Consider the following 18,528-nt stretch of genomic DNA (forward strand, 5'->3'; position numbering starts at 1 on the left):
ATAACCTCCACGAAAAAATACAAATTTCACCATAGACAACGAATATAATCATTAATATACTATTATAAAACTTATTTCACCGTGTATAGGTACAATCATTTTTGGGGTAATCGGATTTAATCAACGTAATATAATATATTGTAATCAGGTATTTTTCAATATGCCTAAAATTAACTGTTGTCAGATTTTCGACCACAGAACAATCATATACAGTTGCTGTTTCGCAGCTCTAAAATGTGAGTTAAGTGTGTTTAAAGACAGAAAAAGTCCATGAGTATATTTAGCAATATCAAAGGGTGTACTAAACATTTGTAATCGAGTAAAAATCACACCCGAATTTATCAGGGAATGTGTGATATGATATTATGTAGCTAACACTGGCTAGCCATACAACAATTAATTTGGAGGGCTTCTCGTCTTGTGTCTTCAGCTCCAATGATTTGTGCATGAAAGAATAAGTAACTATGTCTCGAGTTACCAAGAAAGCGTCATCTGTCTGTACAGACAGCCCACTGAGCATGAGTGAAGTCTGTCGGAAGATGACACTGATGAGGCAGATCCTCACCTCTTGTTTCGGACCCAATGGTAGACTGAAGCAAGTCCATAACAACGTTGGTGGACACGTCCTGACCACCTCCACCTCTACATCCCTACTTCAAGCTGTTTCCTCATCGGAGCCGTTACTCAAACTTATAACTGCCTCCATCCTAAACCACCTGTCCCGGTTCAGTGACTGTGGTCTGTACACTGGCATCCTCTGTTTTTCCCTCATTGACCATGTTCAGAAGTCAGGCTTGAGACCAAGTGTTGCGATCAAAATCAACAAACAACTATTGGAGGTTTGCACCAGTTTCCTCAACCAGGAGGACTGTGGCTGTAAAGTGAATGTCGATTTCAACAGCTGCCAGAGCTTGGTGACACTAGCCAGGAGTGTCATCTCTAGCAAACCTGCCTGTGTGTTGACCGAGGGTGAACAACAGCATATCAGCACGTTGGCTGTCCATGCCTTTCTACTGACTGTCCCCTGTGGTGACACCCCAGGCTCCCCAGACAGAGTCCGTCTTGGTAGGACTGTGACTGTCTCCATCGAGGGACAGTTTGTGCTAGATTCTGCAGTGTTTCCAGGTCTGCTGGTGAATGTCCCAGACATGCAGCTTCACCCCACAGACTCGGAGAAAACCAGACGGGGGCCTGGTCCCTTCCGACTAGCCCTGTTCACGGTGTCTCTCTCAGGGGATCTATCTGAGTTCGGAGAGGGGTCCCTGGAGGTAATGGTATACCTTACTTTTGCCACTAAATGCAATATTTTAGTAACCTCAAACATAAATGTACGGCAGGGTAGCCTAGTGGTTAGAGCATAGAGGCCGCAGGTAGCCTAGTGGTTAGAGTGTAGGGACGGCAGGTAGCCTAGTGGTTAGAGTGTAGAGGCGACAGGTAACCTAGTGGTTAGAGGAGGGAGGCAGGTAGCCTAGTGGTTAGAGCGTAGAGGCGGCAGGTAACCTAGTGGTTAGAGTGTAGAGGCGGCAGGTAGCCTAGTGGTTAGAGTGTAGAGGTGGCAGGTAGCCTAGTGGTTAGACGTAGAGGCAGCAGGTAGCCTAGTGGTTAGAGGAGGGAGGCAGGTAGCCTAGTGGTTAAAGCGTAGAGGCGGCAGGTAGCCTAGTGGTTAGAGTGTAGAGGTGGCAGGTAGCCTAGTGGTTAGAGTGTAGAGGCGGCAGGTAGCCTAGTGGTTAGAGTGTAGAGGCGGCAGGTAGCCTAGTGGTTAGAGTGTAGAGGCGGCAGGTAGCCTAGTGGTTAGAGTGTAGGGGCGGCAGGTAGCCTAGTGGTTAGAGCGTAGGGGCGGCAGGTAGCCTAGTGGTTCGAGTGTAGGGGCGGCAGGTAGCCTAGTGGTTAGAGTGTAAGGGCGGCAGGTAGCCTAGTGGTTAGAGTGTAGAGGCGACAGGTAGCCTAGTGGTTAGAGCGTAGAGGCGGCAGGGTAGCCTAGTGGTTAGAGCGTAGGGGCGGCAGGTAGCCTAGTGGTTAGAGCGTAGGGGCGGCAGGTAGCCTAGTGGTTAGAGTGTAGGGGCGGCAGGTAGCCTAGTGGTTAGAGTGTAGAGGCGGCAGGTAGCCTAGTGGTTAGAGTGTAGAGGCGGCAGGTAGACTAGTGGTTAGAGTGTAGGGCAGGCAGGTAGTCTAGTGGTTAGAGTGTAGAGGACGGCAGGTAGCCTAGTGGTTAGAGCATTGGGCTAGTAACCGAAAGGTTGCAAGTTCAAATCCCCGAGCTGACAAGGTACAAATCTGTTGTTCTGCCCCTGAACAAGGCAGTTAACCCACTGTTCCTCGGGCCGTCATTGAAAATAAGAATTTGTTCTTAACAGACTTGTTAAATAAAGGTTAAATAAAGGTCAAATAAATACAATATCATCAAGGTTTTTATTCAATTACGCATTTTAAACAATGTTTTCTTTGTCTGACAATGTAATATCCACGTATTTCAAAGTCTATAACTGCCATGTGGGTGTTATTATTAAACTCGTGATCTTCAAAAGGTGCACAGAGGAGCCCCTGACCCAGAAGACCTCATCCTGGATGAGTTACTGAAGCTGGGAGAGCAGGCAGTTACAGACCAGGTGGAGGTGTTTATGTGTCAGAGAGTAATACACCCTGTACTGCAGCATTACCTCCGGAGGCATGGGGTCTTGGTTGTAGAGAGACTCGGCATTGCACTCATCCAGCCCATTGTTCAAATGACAGGTAATGTAATATACTGTAGTTATCAGTAATGCTTTACCCAGCATAGATATATTAGTATTTTGTAGTAGGTAGATTAGTGCTGAGAATAAAATACATTTAGGGGCCTAGTTTCTATTTTGTTATAATACATGGGTTTTCTATATAAATATAAATCCTACTAGATTCGAGAAAGCACTGGTTTTCACCTGTCCCACTGTTCCAGGTGCTCAAGCAGTGGCATTGTACCAGACCCCTATACCTCCTGAGGCCTATGGCCAGGTGGAAGGCTGCTGTGTCAGGACCGTTGGATCCAGAAAGATGTTGCATCTCCTTCCACCTCGGGAACCAGCACCAGCTGTCTGCACTATGGTCCTCTGCCACAGGAACGACACCATGCTCAACGAACTGAAGGTAGACGAGACAGCCTATTGTGTGACAGAGATAAGAACGGGAAGTAAGCTCACTCCACCGCTAGCTTGAAATGTTGCCAATGTTGGTGTGATAGATTTGGAGGCGTGCTGACCCTGGTTTAAGCCCATTCAGAGGCTTGTTCAGGAAGGCAACGCTAAGTTAGCACCCTTTACATATGCTCAATGAACTGTAGGTCGACACCCTGATACCCTTTACATATGCTCAATGAACTGTAGGTCGACACCCTGATACCCTTTACATATGCTCAATGAACTGTAGGTCGACACCCTGATACCCTTTACATATGCTCAATGAACTGTAGGTCGACACACTGATACCCTTTACATATACTCAATGAACTGTAGGTAGACACACTGATACCCTTTACATATACTCAATGAACTGTATGTCGACACCCTGATACCCTTTACATATGCTCAATGAACTGTAGGTCGACACCCTGATACCCTTTACATATGCTCAATGAACTGTAGGTCGACACCCTGATACCCTTTACATATGCTCAATGAACTGTAGGTCGACACCCTGATACCCTTTACATATGCTCAATGAACTGTAGGTAGACACCCTGATACCCTTTACATATGCTCAATGAGCTGTAGGTAGACACACTGATACCCTTTACATATGCTCAATGAACTGTAGGTAGACACCCTGATACCCTTTACATATGCTCAATGAGCTGTAGGTAGACACCCTTTACATATGCTCAATGAACTGTAGGTAGACACACTGATACCCTTTACATATGCTCAATGAACTGTAGGTAGACACCCTTTACATATGCTCAATGAACTGTATGTCGACACACTGATACCCTTTACATATGCTCAATGAGCTGTAGGTAGACACACACTGATACCCTTTACATATGCTCAATGAACTGTAGGTAGACACCCTTTACATATGCTCAATGAGCTGTAGGTAGACACACACTGATACCCTTTACATATGCTCAATGAACTGTAGGTAGACACCCTGATACCCTTTACATATGCTCAATGAACTGTAGGTAGACACCCTTTACATATGCTCAATGAGCTGTAGGTAGACACCCTGATACCCTTTACATATGCTCAATGAACTGTAGGTAGACACACTGACACCCTTTACATATGCTCAATGAACTGTAGGTCGACACCCTGATACCCTTTACATATGCTCAATGAGCTGTAGGTCGACACACTGATACCCTTTACATATGCTCAATGAGCTGTAGGTAGACACACACTGATACCCTTTACATATGCTCAATGAACTGTAGGTAGACACACACTGATACCCTTTACATATGCTCAATGAGCTGTAGGTAGACACACTGATACCCTTTACATATGCTCAATGAGCTGTAGGTAGACACACACTGATACCCTTTACATATGCTCAATGAACTGTAGGTAGACACACACTGATACCCTTTACATATGCTCAATGAACTGTAGGTAGACACCCTTTACATATGCTCAATGAACTGTAGGTAGACACACCCTGATACCCTTTACATATGCTCAATGAGCTGTAGGTAGACACACTGATACCCTTTACATATGCTCAATGAGCTGTAGGTAGACACACCCTGATACCCTTTACATATGCTCAATGAGCTGTAGGTAGACACCCTTTACATATGCTCAATGAACTGTAGGTAGACACACTGATACCCTTTACATATGCTCAATGAGCTGTAGGTAGACACACTGACACCCTTTACATATGCTCAATGAACTGTAGGTAGACACCCTTTACATATGCTCAATGAGCTGTAGGTAGACACACTGATACCCTTTACATATGCTCAATGAGCTGTAGGTAGACACACTGACACCCTTTACATATGCTCAATGAGCTGTAGGTAGACACACCCTGATACCCTTTACATATGCTCAATGAACTGTAGGTAGACACACTGATACCCTTTACATATGCTCAATGAGCTGTAGGTAGACACACACTGATACCCTTTACATATGCTCAATGAACTGTAGGTAGACACACTGATACCCTTTACATATGCTCAATGAGCTGTAGGTAGACACCCTTTACATATGCTCAATGAACTGTAGGTCGACACCCTGATACCCTTTACATATGCTCAATGAACTGTATGTAGACACACTGATACCCTTTACATATGCTCAATGAACTGTAGGTCGACACACTGATACCCTTTACATATGCTCAATGAACTGTAGGTCGACACCCTGATACCCTTTACATATGCTCAATGAACTGTAGGTCGACACCCTGATACCCTTTACATATGCTCAATGAGCTGTAGGTAGACACCCTGATACCCTTTACATATGCTCAATGAACTGTAGGTAGACACACTGATACCCTTTACATATGCTCAATGAACTGTAGGTCGACACACTGATACCCTTTACATATGCTCAATGAGCTGTAGGTAGACACACTGATACCCTTTACATATGCTCAATGAACTGTAGGTCGACACACTGATACCCTTTACATATGCTCAATGAACTGTAGGTAGACACCCTGATACCCTTTACATATGCTCAATGAGCTGTAGGTAGACACCCTGATACCCTTTACATATGCTCAATGAACTGTAGGTAGACACCCTGATACCCTTTACATATGCTCAATGAGCTGTAGGTAGACACACTGATACCCTTTACATATGCTCAATGAACTGTAGGTAGACACCCTTTACATATGCTCAATGAGCTGTAGGTAGACACACTGATACCCTTTACATATGCTCAATGAACTGTAGGTAGACACCCTGATACCCTTTACATATGCTCAATGAGCTGTAGGTAGACACCCTGATACCCTTTACATATGCTCAATGAACTGTAGGTAGACACCCTTTACATATGCTCAATGAGCTGTAGGTAGACACACTGATACCCTTTACATATGCTCAATGAGCTGTAGGTAGACACACTGATACCCTTTACATATGCTCAATGAACTGTAGGTCGACACACTGATACCCTTTACATATGCTCAATGAGCTGTAGGTAGACACACTGATACCCTTTACATATGCTCAATGAACTGTAGGTCGACACCCTGATACCCTTTACATATGCTCAATGAACTGTAGGTCGACACACTGATACCCTTTACATATGCTCAATGAACTGTAGGTCGACACCCTGATACCCTTTACATATGCTCAATGAACTGTAGGTAGACACCCTGATACCCTTTACATATGCTCAATGAGCTGTAGGTAGACACCCTTTACATATGCTCAATGAGCTGTAGGTAGACACACTGATACCCTTTACATATGCTCAATGAGCTGTAGGTAGACACCCTTTACATATGCTCAATGAACTGTAGGTCGACACCCTGATACCCTTTACATATGCTCAATGAACTGTAGGTCGACACCCTGATACCCTTTACATATGCTCAATGAACTGTAGGTAGACACCCTTTACATATGCTCAATGAGCTGTAGGTAGACACACTGATACCCTTTACATATGCTCAATGAACTGTAGGTAGACACCCTTTACATATGCTCAATGAGCTGTAGGTCGACACACTGATACCCTTTACATATGCTCAATGAGCTGTAGGTCGACACACTGATACCCTTTACATATGCTCAATGAACTGTAGGTCGACACCCTGATACCCTTTACATATGCTCAATGAGCTGTAGGTAGGAACACTGATACCCTTTACATATGCTCAAATAGTCAAATAATAACAGTCAAGCAATAACAGTCTACCTATACTCTGAATGTAATCCAAGCCTGTCTTAGAAGTGTAATCTAGGTCCTCTCATTGTTTAGTTAATGTTAGAATGTTGCTAAATGTTTTTCTCGGTCTGTTGTTATTCTGCGTCTCTGTGGTTGTGATGCTCCAGGCTGCGTGTCAGAGGGCAGAGCATGTGTTGAGGCTGACCCTGAGAGACCCAGTAGCTCTGCTGGGAGGAGGATGCACTGAGACACACATGGCAGCCTACATCAGGAACAAGGTCTGTACAGTGGTTGCTCCTTTAAAAGTCGAGTCGTACCGCGGCACACGTCGCGAGGCTGCTGTGGCACGTTATCTAATTTGTGGCACGTTTTCTAATTGTCAGCCATGTGTTACGTTAATGCAAGTTAGTGCTAGTTTTGACCACCAGAGGGCATCTCGGAGGAGCATTTGATCGTTTTCCATATTGGCGTTATTAAAAAATGTAAAACCTTTTTTGCATTAACATAGTATATGGGATTGATTTTAAGAAATGTGTCTTAATTAATTAGATTAATATCATGGTGTTTCTATTATTGGTCAGAGTGTTGGACTAGTAACCGGAAGGTTGCAAGTTCAAACCCCCAAGCTGATAAGGTACAAATCTGTCGTTCTGCCCCTGAACAAGGCCGTTAGCCCACTGTTCCCTGGTAGGCCGTCATTGAAAATAAGAATTTGTTCTTAACTGACTTGCCGAGTTAAATAAAGATAAAAATAAAAATGGAAAAGATGGAATGGAAAATATTGTGCTGTTCAACATGACAGTATAAGAGGATTGGAGGATTCCAAATTAATATCTAAGGGGCATAACATTTCCACACCCTAAATTGTAGTGTAACCAATACTCATTTAATCTATGGTAGGCCTACAGTATATATCATTTAAAAAGATTCAATGACCTGTTGGGGCGGTAAGCAAATTGGACTGTATATACTGTACTCGATACCATCTACTGTATCTTGCCAATGCCGTTCTGTACCATCACTCATTCATATATCTTTATGTACATATTCTTAATCCCCTTACACTGTGTATAAGATATTAGTTTAGGAATTGTTAGTTAGATTACTCGTTGGTTATTTCTGCATTGTCGGAACTAGAAGCACAAGCATTTCGCTACACTCGCATTAACATCTGCTAACTATGTGTATGTGACCATTAACATCTGCTAACTATGTGTATGTGACCATTAACATCTGCTAACTATGTGTATGTGACAAATAAATGTAATTTGATTTGAATTTAGGTTCCTCCAGCAATAAATTATTCTACATAACAAACTGGCTTCATTTACAAATTAGAAAGAATGTCTCACCCCATGTTCAAGCATTTCCTTTCTCTCACTTACTCTGGGTTAAATGAAAACGAAATCCCCAGAATATAGTTACTTTTTAACAATGCGATTATTATGAATTCATTTAGAATGATATAAAATCCCCTGAGATATTCTCACAGATCCTAACGGAAAATGGCCCTTAGATATTAATTTAGAAGGCAGCTAATTGGACAAGAGGAATACCCCATAATGACTCAATACCCCGTAATGACTCAATACCCCATAATGTTCAATACCCCATAATGACACTATACCCCATAATGACACACTACCCCATAATGACACACTACCCCATAATGACACACTACCCCATAATGACTCAATACCCCATAATGACACACTACCCCATAATGACTCAATACCCCATAATGACTCAATACCCCATAATGACACAATGCCCCATAATGACTCAATACCCCATAATGACACAATGCCCCATAATGACTCAATACCCCATAATGACACAATGCCCCATAATGACACAATACCCCATAATGACTCAATACCCCATAATGACATAATGACTCAATACCCCATAATGACACACTACCCAATAATGACACTATACCCCATAATGACATAATGACTCAAAACCCCATAATGACACACTACCCCATAATGACACTATGCCCCATAATGACACACTACCCCATAATGACACTATACCCCATAATGACACTATACCCCATAATGACACAATACCCCATAATGACACACTACCCCATAATGACACACTACCCCATAATGACACACTACCCCATAATGACACACTACCCCATAATGACACAATACCCCATAATGACACAATGCCCCATAATGACACAATACCCCATAATGACTCAATACCCCATAATGACATAATGACTCAATACCCCATAATGACACACTACCCCATAATGACACTATACCCCATAATGACATAATGACTCAATACCCCATAATGACACACTACCCCATAATGACACACTACCCCATAATGACACACTACCCCATAATGACACACTACCCCATAATGACACAATACCCCATAATGACACAATACCCCATAATGACACAATACCCCATAATGACACAATACCCCATAATGACTCAATACCCCGTAATGACTCAATACCCCGTAATGACTCAATACCCCATAATGACTCAATACCCCGTAATGACTCAATACCCCATAATGACTCAATACCCCGTAATGACTCAATACCCCGTAATGACTCAATACCCCATAATGGCACAATAGCCCATAATGACAATGACTCAATACCCCATAATGACTCAATACCCCATAATGACTCAATACCCCGTAATGACTCAATACCCCGTAATGACACAATAGCCCATAATGACAATGACTCAATACCCCATAATGACTCTTAATGACAAAGAAAAACAGGTTTTTAGAAAATAAATGTTTCTAATCTTTCTTATATTTCTCAGGATAGACACTAAAGAACAAACTTCCTTTACATGTTTTTTGTTGGGGGGGAACTATCTGTTATTCAATGTGTTTATATGGGCTAATAGCAGTAAGGCCAAATACACAATTTTTCATCAAATAATTGTAAAAAAATAAATAAATTGTGTGATACTTCAAGGGGTTTTAAAAATTTAAAATCAACTGGCTAATTGATCCATGGTATGACCTTCTTAAAACAATTCCGTATAGCTTAGTACACCCCCCCCCCATACAGCTCAATAACACTGAACCACAAATACTCATTTTTGTGACTGATTTCATGTGGTCCAGATATACTCAGTGTTGTTGTATGTTGTGATGTATGTTGTTGTATGTTGTATGTTGTGATGTATGTTGTTGTTGTATGTGATGTATGTTGTTGTTGTTGTATGTGATGTATGTTGTTGTTGTTGTTGTATGTGATGTATGTTGTTGCATGTTGTATGTGATGTATGTTGTATGTGATGTATGTTGTTGTATGTTGTTGTATGTGATGTATGTTGTTGTATGTTGTTGTATGTGATGTATGTTGTTGTATGTTGTATGATGCATGTTGTGATGTATGTCCTCTGAATAAACAAGCTTTACGTTCAGATATACTCAGTGTTGTTGTTGTATGTGATGTATGTTGTTGTATGTTGTATGATGTATGTTGTGATGTATGTTGTTGTATGTTGTATGTTGTGATGTATGTTGTTGTATGTTGTTGTATGTTGTATGATGTATGTTGTGATGTATGTTGTGTTGTATGATGTATGTTGTGATGTATGTTGTTTTATGTTGTATGATGTATGTTGTGATGTATGTTGTGTTGTATGTTGTGTTGTATGATGTATGTTGTGATGTATGTTGCATGTTGTATGATGTATGTTGGGATGTATGTCCTCTGAATAAACAAGCTTTACGTTCAGATATACTCATATGTGGCTCAATTTGTAGAGCATGGAGCTTGCAATGTCAAGGGTTCGAATCCCGCTGTGGCTACCCACTGAAAAATACATTCACGAACCATTTAAGTCTGGTAAATGGCGTATATAGTTATATTATATTTGCTGATTTGAAATGATTGAAATCTAATGTTATCTAATCCCGTCACAGGGCAGTACTGAAGCAGCGAGGGCAGCGTTATCCCTGGGAGTCTCCCAGTCTCAGTACCTACTGGGACTGAACGGGTTCTGCTCCTCCCTGGAGGCTGTGGCCGTGGCCCTGGTGCACGACGGAGAAACCGGCCTCGTAGACCTCAGCTACGCCCACCACTGGTCTGTGCCCCAGGGAGAGGCTGTTCATTCGGGTACTGTGCCCCAGGGAGAGGCTGTTCATTCGGGTACTGTGCTCCAGGGAGAGGCTGTTCATTCGGGTACTGTGCCCCAGGGAGAGGCTGTTCATTCGGGTACTGTGCCCCAGGGAGAGGCTGTTCATTCGGGTACTGTGCCCCAGGGAGAGGCTGTTCATTCGGGTACTGTGCCCCAGGGAGAGGCTGTTCATTCGGGTACTGTGCCCCAGGGAGAGGCTGTTCATTCGGGTACTGTGCCCCAGGGAGAGGCTGTTCATTCGGGTACTGTGCCCCAGGGAGAGGCTGTTCATTCGGGTACTGTGCCCCAGGGAGAGGCTGTTCATTCGGGTACTGTGCCCCAGGGAGAGGCTGTTCATTCGGGTACTGTGCCCCAGGGAGAGGCTGTTCATTCGGGTACTGTGCCCCAGGGAGAGGCACTCCAGCGGGGTGATGGATATGAGGTTCCAGCCACCTGTGGCTGTGGCCTGGTGGTGAGGAGCGCCAGGCCTGGGCTGGTGTGGACCCCCCTCAACACCAGGTACCCACCATAGATCCATGAATACGTTGATGTTGGGCGTTGTATGTGATGTATGTTGTATGTGATGTGTGTTGTTGTTGTATGTGATGTGTGTTGATGTGTGTTGTTGTTGTTGTATGTGATGTGTGTTGTTGTATGTTGTTGTATGTGACGTGTGTTGTTGTATGTGATGTGTGTTGTTGTTGTATGTGATGTGTGTTGTTGATGTATGTTGTTGTTGTTGTTGTATGTGATGTATGTTGTTGTTGTATGTATGTTGTTGTTGTATGTGAGGTATGTTGTTGTTGTATGTGACGTGTGTTGTTGTATGTGCTGTATGTTGTTGTTGTATGTGATGTATGTTGTTGTATGTTGTTGTTGTATGTGATGTGTTGTTGTATGTTGTTGTTGTATGTGATGTGTGTTGTTGTTGTATGTTGTTGTTGTATGTTGTTGTTGTATGTTATGTGTGTTGTTGTATGTGATGTATGTTGTTGTTGTATGTGATGTGTGTTGTTGTTGTATGTGATGTGTGTTGTTGTTGTATGTTGTTGTTGTATGTGATGTGTGTTGTTGTTGTATGTGATGTATGTTGTTGTTGTTGTATGTGATGTGTGTTGTTGTATGTTGTTGTTGTATGTGATGTGTGTTGTTGTTGTATGTTGTTGTTGTATGTGATGTGTGTTGTTGTTGTATGTTGTTGTTGTATGTGATGTGTGTTGTTGTTGTATGTGATGTATGTTGTTGTTGTATGTGATGTATGTTGTTGTTGTATGTGATGTATGTTGTTGTTGTTGTATGTGATGTGTGTTGTATGTGATGTGTGTTGTTGTTGTATGTGATGTGTGTTGTTGTTGTATGTGATGTGTGTTGTTGTTGTATGTGATGTGTGTTGTTGTTGTATGTGATGTATGTTGTTGTTGTATGTGATGTGTGTTGTTGTTGTATGTGATGTGTGTTGTTGTATGTTGTTGTTGTATGTGATGTGTTGTTGTATGTTGTTGTTGTATGTGATGTGTGTTGTTGTTGTATGTGATGTGTGTTGTTGTTGTATGTGATGTGTGTTGTTGTTGTATGTGATGTGTGTTGTTGTTGTATGTGATGTGTGTTGTTGTTGTATGTTGTTGTTGTATGTGATGTGTGTTGTTGTTGTATGTGATGTGTGTTGTTGTTGTATGTTGTTGTTGTATGTGATATGTGTTGTTGTTGTATGTGATGTGTGTTGTTGTTGTATGTTGTTGTTGTTGTATGTGATGTGTGTTGTTGTATGTTGTTGTTGTATGTGATGTGTGTTGTTGTTGTATGTTGTTGTTGTATGTGATGTGTGTTGTTGTTGTATGTGTTGTATGTTGTTGTTGTATGTTGTTGTTGTATGTGATGTGTGTTGTTGTTGTTGTATTTGATGTGTGTTGTTGTTGTATGTGATGTATGTTGTTGTTGTTGTATGTGATGTGTGTTGTATGTGATGTGTGTTGTTGTTGTATGTGATGTGTGTTGTTGTTGTATGTGATGTGTGCTGTTGTTGTATGTGATGTGTGTTGTTGTTGTATGTGATGTGTGTTGTTGTTGTATGTGATGTGTGTTGTTGTTGTATGTGATGTATGTTGTTGTTGTATGTGATGTGTGTTGTTGTTGTATGTGATGTGTGTTGTTGTATGTTGTTGTTGTATGTGATGTGTTGTTGTATGTTGTTGTTGTATGTGATGTGTGTTGTTGTATGTGATGTGTGTTGTTGTTGTATGTGATGTGTGTTGTTGTTGTATGTGATGTGTGTTGTTGTTGTATGTTGTTGTTGTATGTGATGTGTGTTGTTGTTGTATGTGATGTGTGTTGTTGTTGTATGTTGTTGTTGTATGTGATGTGTGTTGTTGTTGTATGTGATGTGTGTTGTTGTTGTATGTTGTTGTTGTTGTATGTGATGTGTGTTGTTGTATGTTGTTGTTGTATGTGATGTGTGTTGTTGTTGTATGTGATGTGTGTTGTTGTTGTTGTATTTGATGTGTGTTGTTGTTGTATGTGATGTATGTTGTTGTTGTATGTGATGTATGTTGTTGTATGTGATGTATGTGATGTGTGTTGTTGTTGTATGTGATGTGTGTTGTTGTTGCTGTATGTGATGTGTGTTGTTGAATGTGATGTATGTTGTTGTATGTGATGTGTGTTGTTGTATGTGATGTGTGTTGTTGTTGCTGTATGTGATGTGTGTTGTTGTATGTGATGTATGTTGTTGTATTTTATTGTATGCAGAAGAGGATGTGTGTATGTCCTCTGAATAAACAAGCTTTACGTTCACCAGGTACCCTTCACGTCCCGCCCCCCTGGTTGTGGGTAAGGACACTCCCCCTCAGCTCAGGGTGCTGGACTCCTTCACAGCCAAACTCAATGCTCTGCAGGTTGCCGTGGAAATGGCTAATCTGGTACTGGACATTAGATACGTCATCCAAGATGTCAATTGACACCAACCTCTCATCCAAGATGTCAACTGACACCAACCTCTCATCCAAGATGTCAACTGACACCAACATCTCATCCAAGATGTCAACTGACACCAACATCTCATCCAAGATGTCAACTGACACCAACATCTCATCCAAGATGTCAACTGACACCAACCTCTCATCCAAGATGTCAACTGACACCAACCTCTCATCCAAGATGTCAACTGACACCAACATCTCAACTGACACCAACATCTCAATTCAAGATGTCAACTGACACCAACCTCTCATCCAAGATGTCAACTGACACCAACATCTCATCCAAGATGTCAACTGACACCAACCTCTCATCCAAGATGTCAACTGACACCAACCTCTCATCCAAGATGTCAACTGACACCAACATCTCATCCAAGATGTCAACTGACACCAACCTCTCATCCAAGATGTCAACTGACACCAACCTCTCAATTCAAGTCAAAGGGGCTTTATTAGCATGGAATGTGTTTACATTGTCATCGTTTTGTTTACAGTTTATTTCAATCAGCTTTTAACAGTAAACACAACACTTTCAAGAGAATAACAACGTTTAAAACATGATATTACTAGCGGTTATAAAAAAAATCTAGTGTAACATTTAAAATGTTACATAAGCTAGGTGTCGTTGACAATGTGCAAATAGTAGACTGTACGAATGACGGGGGTGGGAATGAATAGGCAGAGATATGTAGGTTTTATTAGAGTGTTGTTTCTGACCCACTGATTGACCTTTTCTTGTGGCAGCAGGTCACACATCTTGCTACTGTGATGGCGTTACTGGGATATTTTGCCTAACAGATACAGGAGTTTGTCAAAAATTATATGTGTTCGAATTCTTTGCGGGTTTGTGTAATTTTGAGGGAAATATGTGTCTCTAATATGGTCGTACATTTGGCAGGAGGTTAGGAAGTGCAGCTCAGTTTCCACCTCATTTTGTGGGCGGTGAGCACATAACTTGTCTTCTCTTGAAAGCCAGGTCTGCCTTCGGTGGCCTTTCTAAATAGTAAGGCTCACTGAGTCTGTACATAGTCAAAGATTTTAATTTTAGGTCAGTCACAGTGGTCAGGTATTCTGACACTGAGTACTCTCTGTGTAGGGCCAAATAGCATTCTAGTTTGCTCAGTTTTTTGAAAATTCTTTCCAGTGTGTCAAGTAATTCTTTTTTTGTTTTTCTCATGATTTGGTTGGGTCTAATTGTGTTGCTGTCCTGGGGCTCTGTGGGGTCTATTTGTGTTTGTGAACAGAGCCCCAGGACCAGCCGTTCTCTAGGTTAATCTCCTTGCAGGTGAGGGCTTTGTGCTACTGTTTATATGTAGATATCTAGGTCGATCTCTACTGTCTATATATAGATATCTAGGTCGATCTCTACTGTCTATATATAGATATCTAGGTAGATCTCTACTGTCTATATGTAGATATCTAGGTAGATCTCTACTGTCTATATGTAGATATCTAGGTCGATCTCTACTGTCTATATGTAGATATCTAGGTAGATCTCTACTGTCTATATGTAGATATCTAGGTCGATCTCTACTGTCTATATGTAGATATCTAGGTAGATCTCTACTGTCTATATGTAGATATCTAGGTAAATCTCTACTGTCTATATAGATATCTAGGTAGATCTCTACTGTCTATATGAAGATATCTAGGTCGATCTCTACTGTCTATATGTAGATATCTAGGTGAATCTCTACTGTCTATGTAGATATCTAGGTAAATCTCTACTGTCTATATGTAGATATCTAGGTAAATCAAGGGCTTCAAAGCCCTTTTGAGATCCTCAAACAATGTTTGAGAGATGAGTGATATTGTCGAACCCGAATCAATTAGCACATGACAAGTTAAGCAGTCCTCCAGGACTGTTTCCAGGTATGGCCGTTTAGATTCGTGTTTAGTGGACATATTCCCCACAAAGTGGAGTGGTCGTTCGCACAGACGTGATGTTTCAATTCTGTTCAAGGTGGAAGCAGATTGACTTTTCAGATTTTGAGTGGGCTTGGCTTTTACGAAGCGTTTGACCTTTTTCTTTGCAACCTTTGTATCAGAGTCTGTTGACAAAGCCTGTGGGCTTGTTTCTTGATCAGGCGGGCCCTGGATAGGGTCTTGAATGAGAGCTGGAGAGATTAGAATTTTAACGTCCTTGCTATGGGTGTTAATTCCTGCAGACCTGGTGTCTGGTAATTCCCTGTCTAGTCCTTGCTATGGGTGTTAATTCCTGTGGACCTGGTGTCTGGTAATTCCCTGTCTAGTGACTTATCTTTTACCCTTTTCTCAAGTGTTTCTCGCTGTAGTTCTTCACGTAGTGGAACGTCTGGAGAACATTGGTCTACGTTTTGATCATCCTTCAACCCTTTGTTACCCTTGTGCTCTGCCACTTTGTGTGGGTTGGGTGCAGGAACGTAGTGAACAGGTGGATTGTAGCGGTGGGTTATGTTGATGGGTTGGGTGCAGGAACGTAGTGAACAGGTGGATTGTAGCGGTAGTCATGTTGATGGGTTGGGTGCAGGAACGTAGCGAACAGGTTGATTGTAGCGGTAGTCATGTTGATGGGTTGAGTGCAGGAACGTAGTGAACAGGTTGATTGTAGCGGTAGTCATGTTGATGGGTTGGGTGCAGGAACGTAGCGAACAGGTTGATTGTAGCGGTAGTTATGTTGATGGGTTGGGTGCAGGAACGTAGTGAACAGGTTGATTGTAGCGGTAGTCATGTTGATGGGTTGGGTGCAGGAACGTAGTGAACAGGTTGATTGTAGCGGTAGTCATGTTGATGGGTTGGGTGCAGGAACGTAGTGAACAGGTTGATTGTAGCGGTAGTCATGTTGATGGGTTGGGTGCAGGAACGTAGTGAACAGGTTGATTGTAGCGGTGGGTCATGTTGATGGGTTGGGTGCAGGAACGTAGTGAACAGGTTGATTGTAGCGGTGGGTCATGTTGATGGGTTGGGTGCAGGAACGTAGTGAACAGGTTGATTGTAGCGGTGGGTCTTGTTGATGGGTTGGGTGCAGGAACGTAGTAAACAGGTTGATTGTAGCGGTAGTCATGTTGATGGAGACGTACTTTACAGTTTTCGACTGCGGAGGTGATTGGAATCATGGTTTGGTGGTAGAAACTGTTGTTGTGCGTCATCTCTCAACGCTCCAATACCTGATAATGCACCCTCTGACTGGAGTGAGTGCTCCTGGTCAAACTTCAAAACCGAGTGGTCAGGGCTCTTAGCTTTGTGAACTTTTGATGCCTCAAAAGCTGTGCTTGCAAGCTCACTGGGTTGTAAGGTAGGCAAGCCCAACGTAGGGCCCAAGTAGGTAATGAAGGTGGGATACATGTTCGACAGGAACATCTGTTTAAATGGTAACAGGTCTTCCATGCCTGTTTCAGTGAGTAGGCCAAAGTAAGCTGAACGAAGCCTATGATAGTAAGCTAGTGGGTGTTCGTTCCGAGCTTGTTTGACCGTGTTAGCCAGTGAGCTATCGTGTTTGCGAGTTGCAGAACCACTGAATTCTAATTTCAAAGCTGTGGCAAGTTTAGCGTAGTCATTTAGCACGTGTTGCTGTTGTAGGCGAATGAACCTTGTCACGTGTCTATTCGACGTTCGCTTCAACAGGTAAACCCTGTCAGAAACCGTAGCGTTCGCGTAGCCATCCAACGCTGTTAGCGTCCTCTATGTCAGCAAGGAACGTCTCCGTATCGTTTGACTGACCTGGAACGGGGTCAAAGGTGGGGAAATTCTTGATGATTTTGTCAAGGTATTCCGCGCCAAGCGGGCGGAGAGGGTTGGCTTCATTCTGTGGGGAAAGTGGGGCTGAAAGGCCAAGAGGAGAAGCCAAGCCTTGTTGTTGTTGGCCAAGAGGCGCCATATTACTCAGTGCCGAATGGCAGAGAGGAGAAGACGGAGGGACACATGAGGGAGAACCTATCGTCTTCACTCCTTTGAGTACAGGGCTCCGGTTGCTTGAGTTGGTAGTCACTCGTGACCATTCTGGACTTCCTCCAGATGGTACCTAAGGGTGGTATTCTGCTGCATTGCAGAGTCCACTTGAGCGCTTAGAGTACTGATTTTGGACACGAGTGTTGCACTTGTTCCTTTCGGTCTCAAACTTATCTGTCATGGTTTGCAGATAGAGGTCTTGATTATGGAGCGAGAGATTCAGTGATGAGATTTCCTCCGCTTGCTTGGAAATCAATATCTCCATCTTCATCACATGAGTTCTCTCATCATTCATTTGGTCAGCGACTTCAATGCGTTCTGCTGATTTGTCATCCAACTTTGTCATTGTGTTCATTAACTGATTGTCTTTGGTCTGCAGCATTTTGAGTAGAACCGTGTTACTTGTTCAACAAAACTGCATGCATGTTATCAAGTTGCGCGCTCCTGTTTGTAGATAACCCTTCAGATGCCGTGGACATCGACATATTTCATTTTGGCTAAATCGAGTTGTTCCTGTAGCATATGATTTTGTTCTTGTAGATGACGTTTTTGTTGAAGAGCTTGTGCTTGTTCATCGTCATATGTTTTTGCAATTACATTTAATTGTTCAGTTTTCAAGCGCAGTTCCATAGCTAGCAGAATATTTCCCTTTCTGCATTTGTCATTGGTTTCCCG

The 18,528-nt window shown here is 42.5% G+C and overlaps 1 protein-coding gene across 1 annotated transcript; it reads left to right on the forward strand.

Annotated features, from left to right (window-relative positions):
- The first annotated feature begins 184 nt into the window (after positions 1 to 184).
- On the forward strand, positions 185 to 15,310 carry mkks (MKKS centrosomal shuttling protein). Its single transcript, XM_064921934.1, has 7 exons — positions 185 to 236; positions 431 to 1,268; positions 2,526 to 2,730; positions 2,933 to 3,120; positions 6,998 to 7,108; positions 10,758 to 11,470; positions 13,746 to 15,310. The coding sequence occupies exons 2-7, from the start codon at positions 465 to 467 to the stop codon at positions 13,903 to 13,905; spliced, it is 2,181 nt and encodes a 726-aa protein (XP_064778006.1). The 5' UTR covers positions 185 to 236; positions 431 to 464; the 3' UTR covers positions 13,906 to 15,310.
- Positions 15,311 to 18,528: the final 3,218 nt, after the last annotated feature.

The sequence above is a fragment of the Oncorhynchus masou genome, chromosome 18, assembly GCF_036934945.1.
Source record: "Oncorhynchus masou masou isolate Uvic2021 chromosome 18, UVic_Omas_1.1, whole genome shotgun sequence".
Taxonomy (NCBI): domain Eukaryota; kingdom Metazoa; phylum Chordata; class Actinopteri; order Salmoniformes; family Salmonidae; genus Oncorhynchus; species Oncorhynchus masou.

Bases quoted from the DNA above. Each gene is read 5' to 3' on its own strand.
- mkks (XM_064921934.1), top strand. From the start codon at position 465: ATGTCTCGAGTTACCAAGAAAGCGTCATCTGTCTGTACAGACAGCCCA. The intron at 2,731-2,932 runs GTAATGTAATAT...CCACTGTTCCAG, and splicing joins GCCCATTGTTCAAATGACAG to GTGCTCAAGCAGTGGCATTG. The intron at 7,109-10,757 runs GTCTGTACAGTG...ATCCCGTCACAG, and splicing joins CAGCCTACATCAGGAACAAG to GGCAGTACTGAAGCAGCGAG.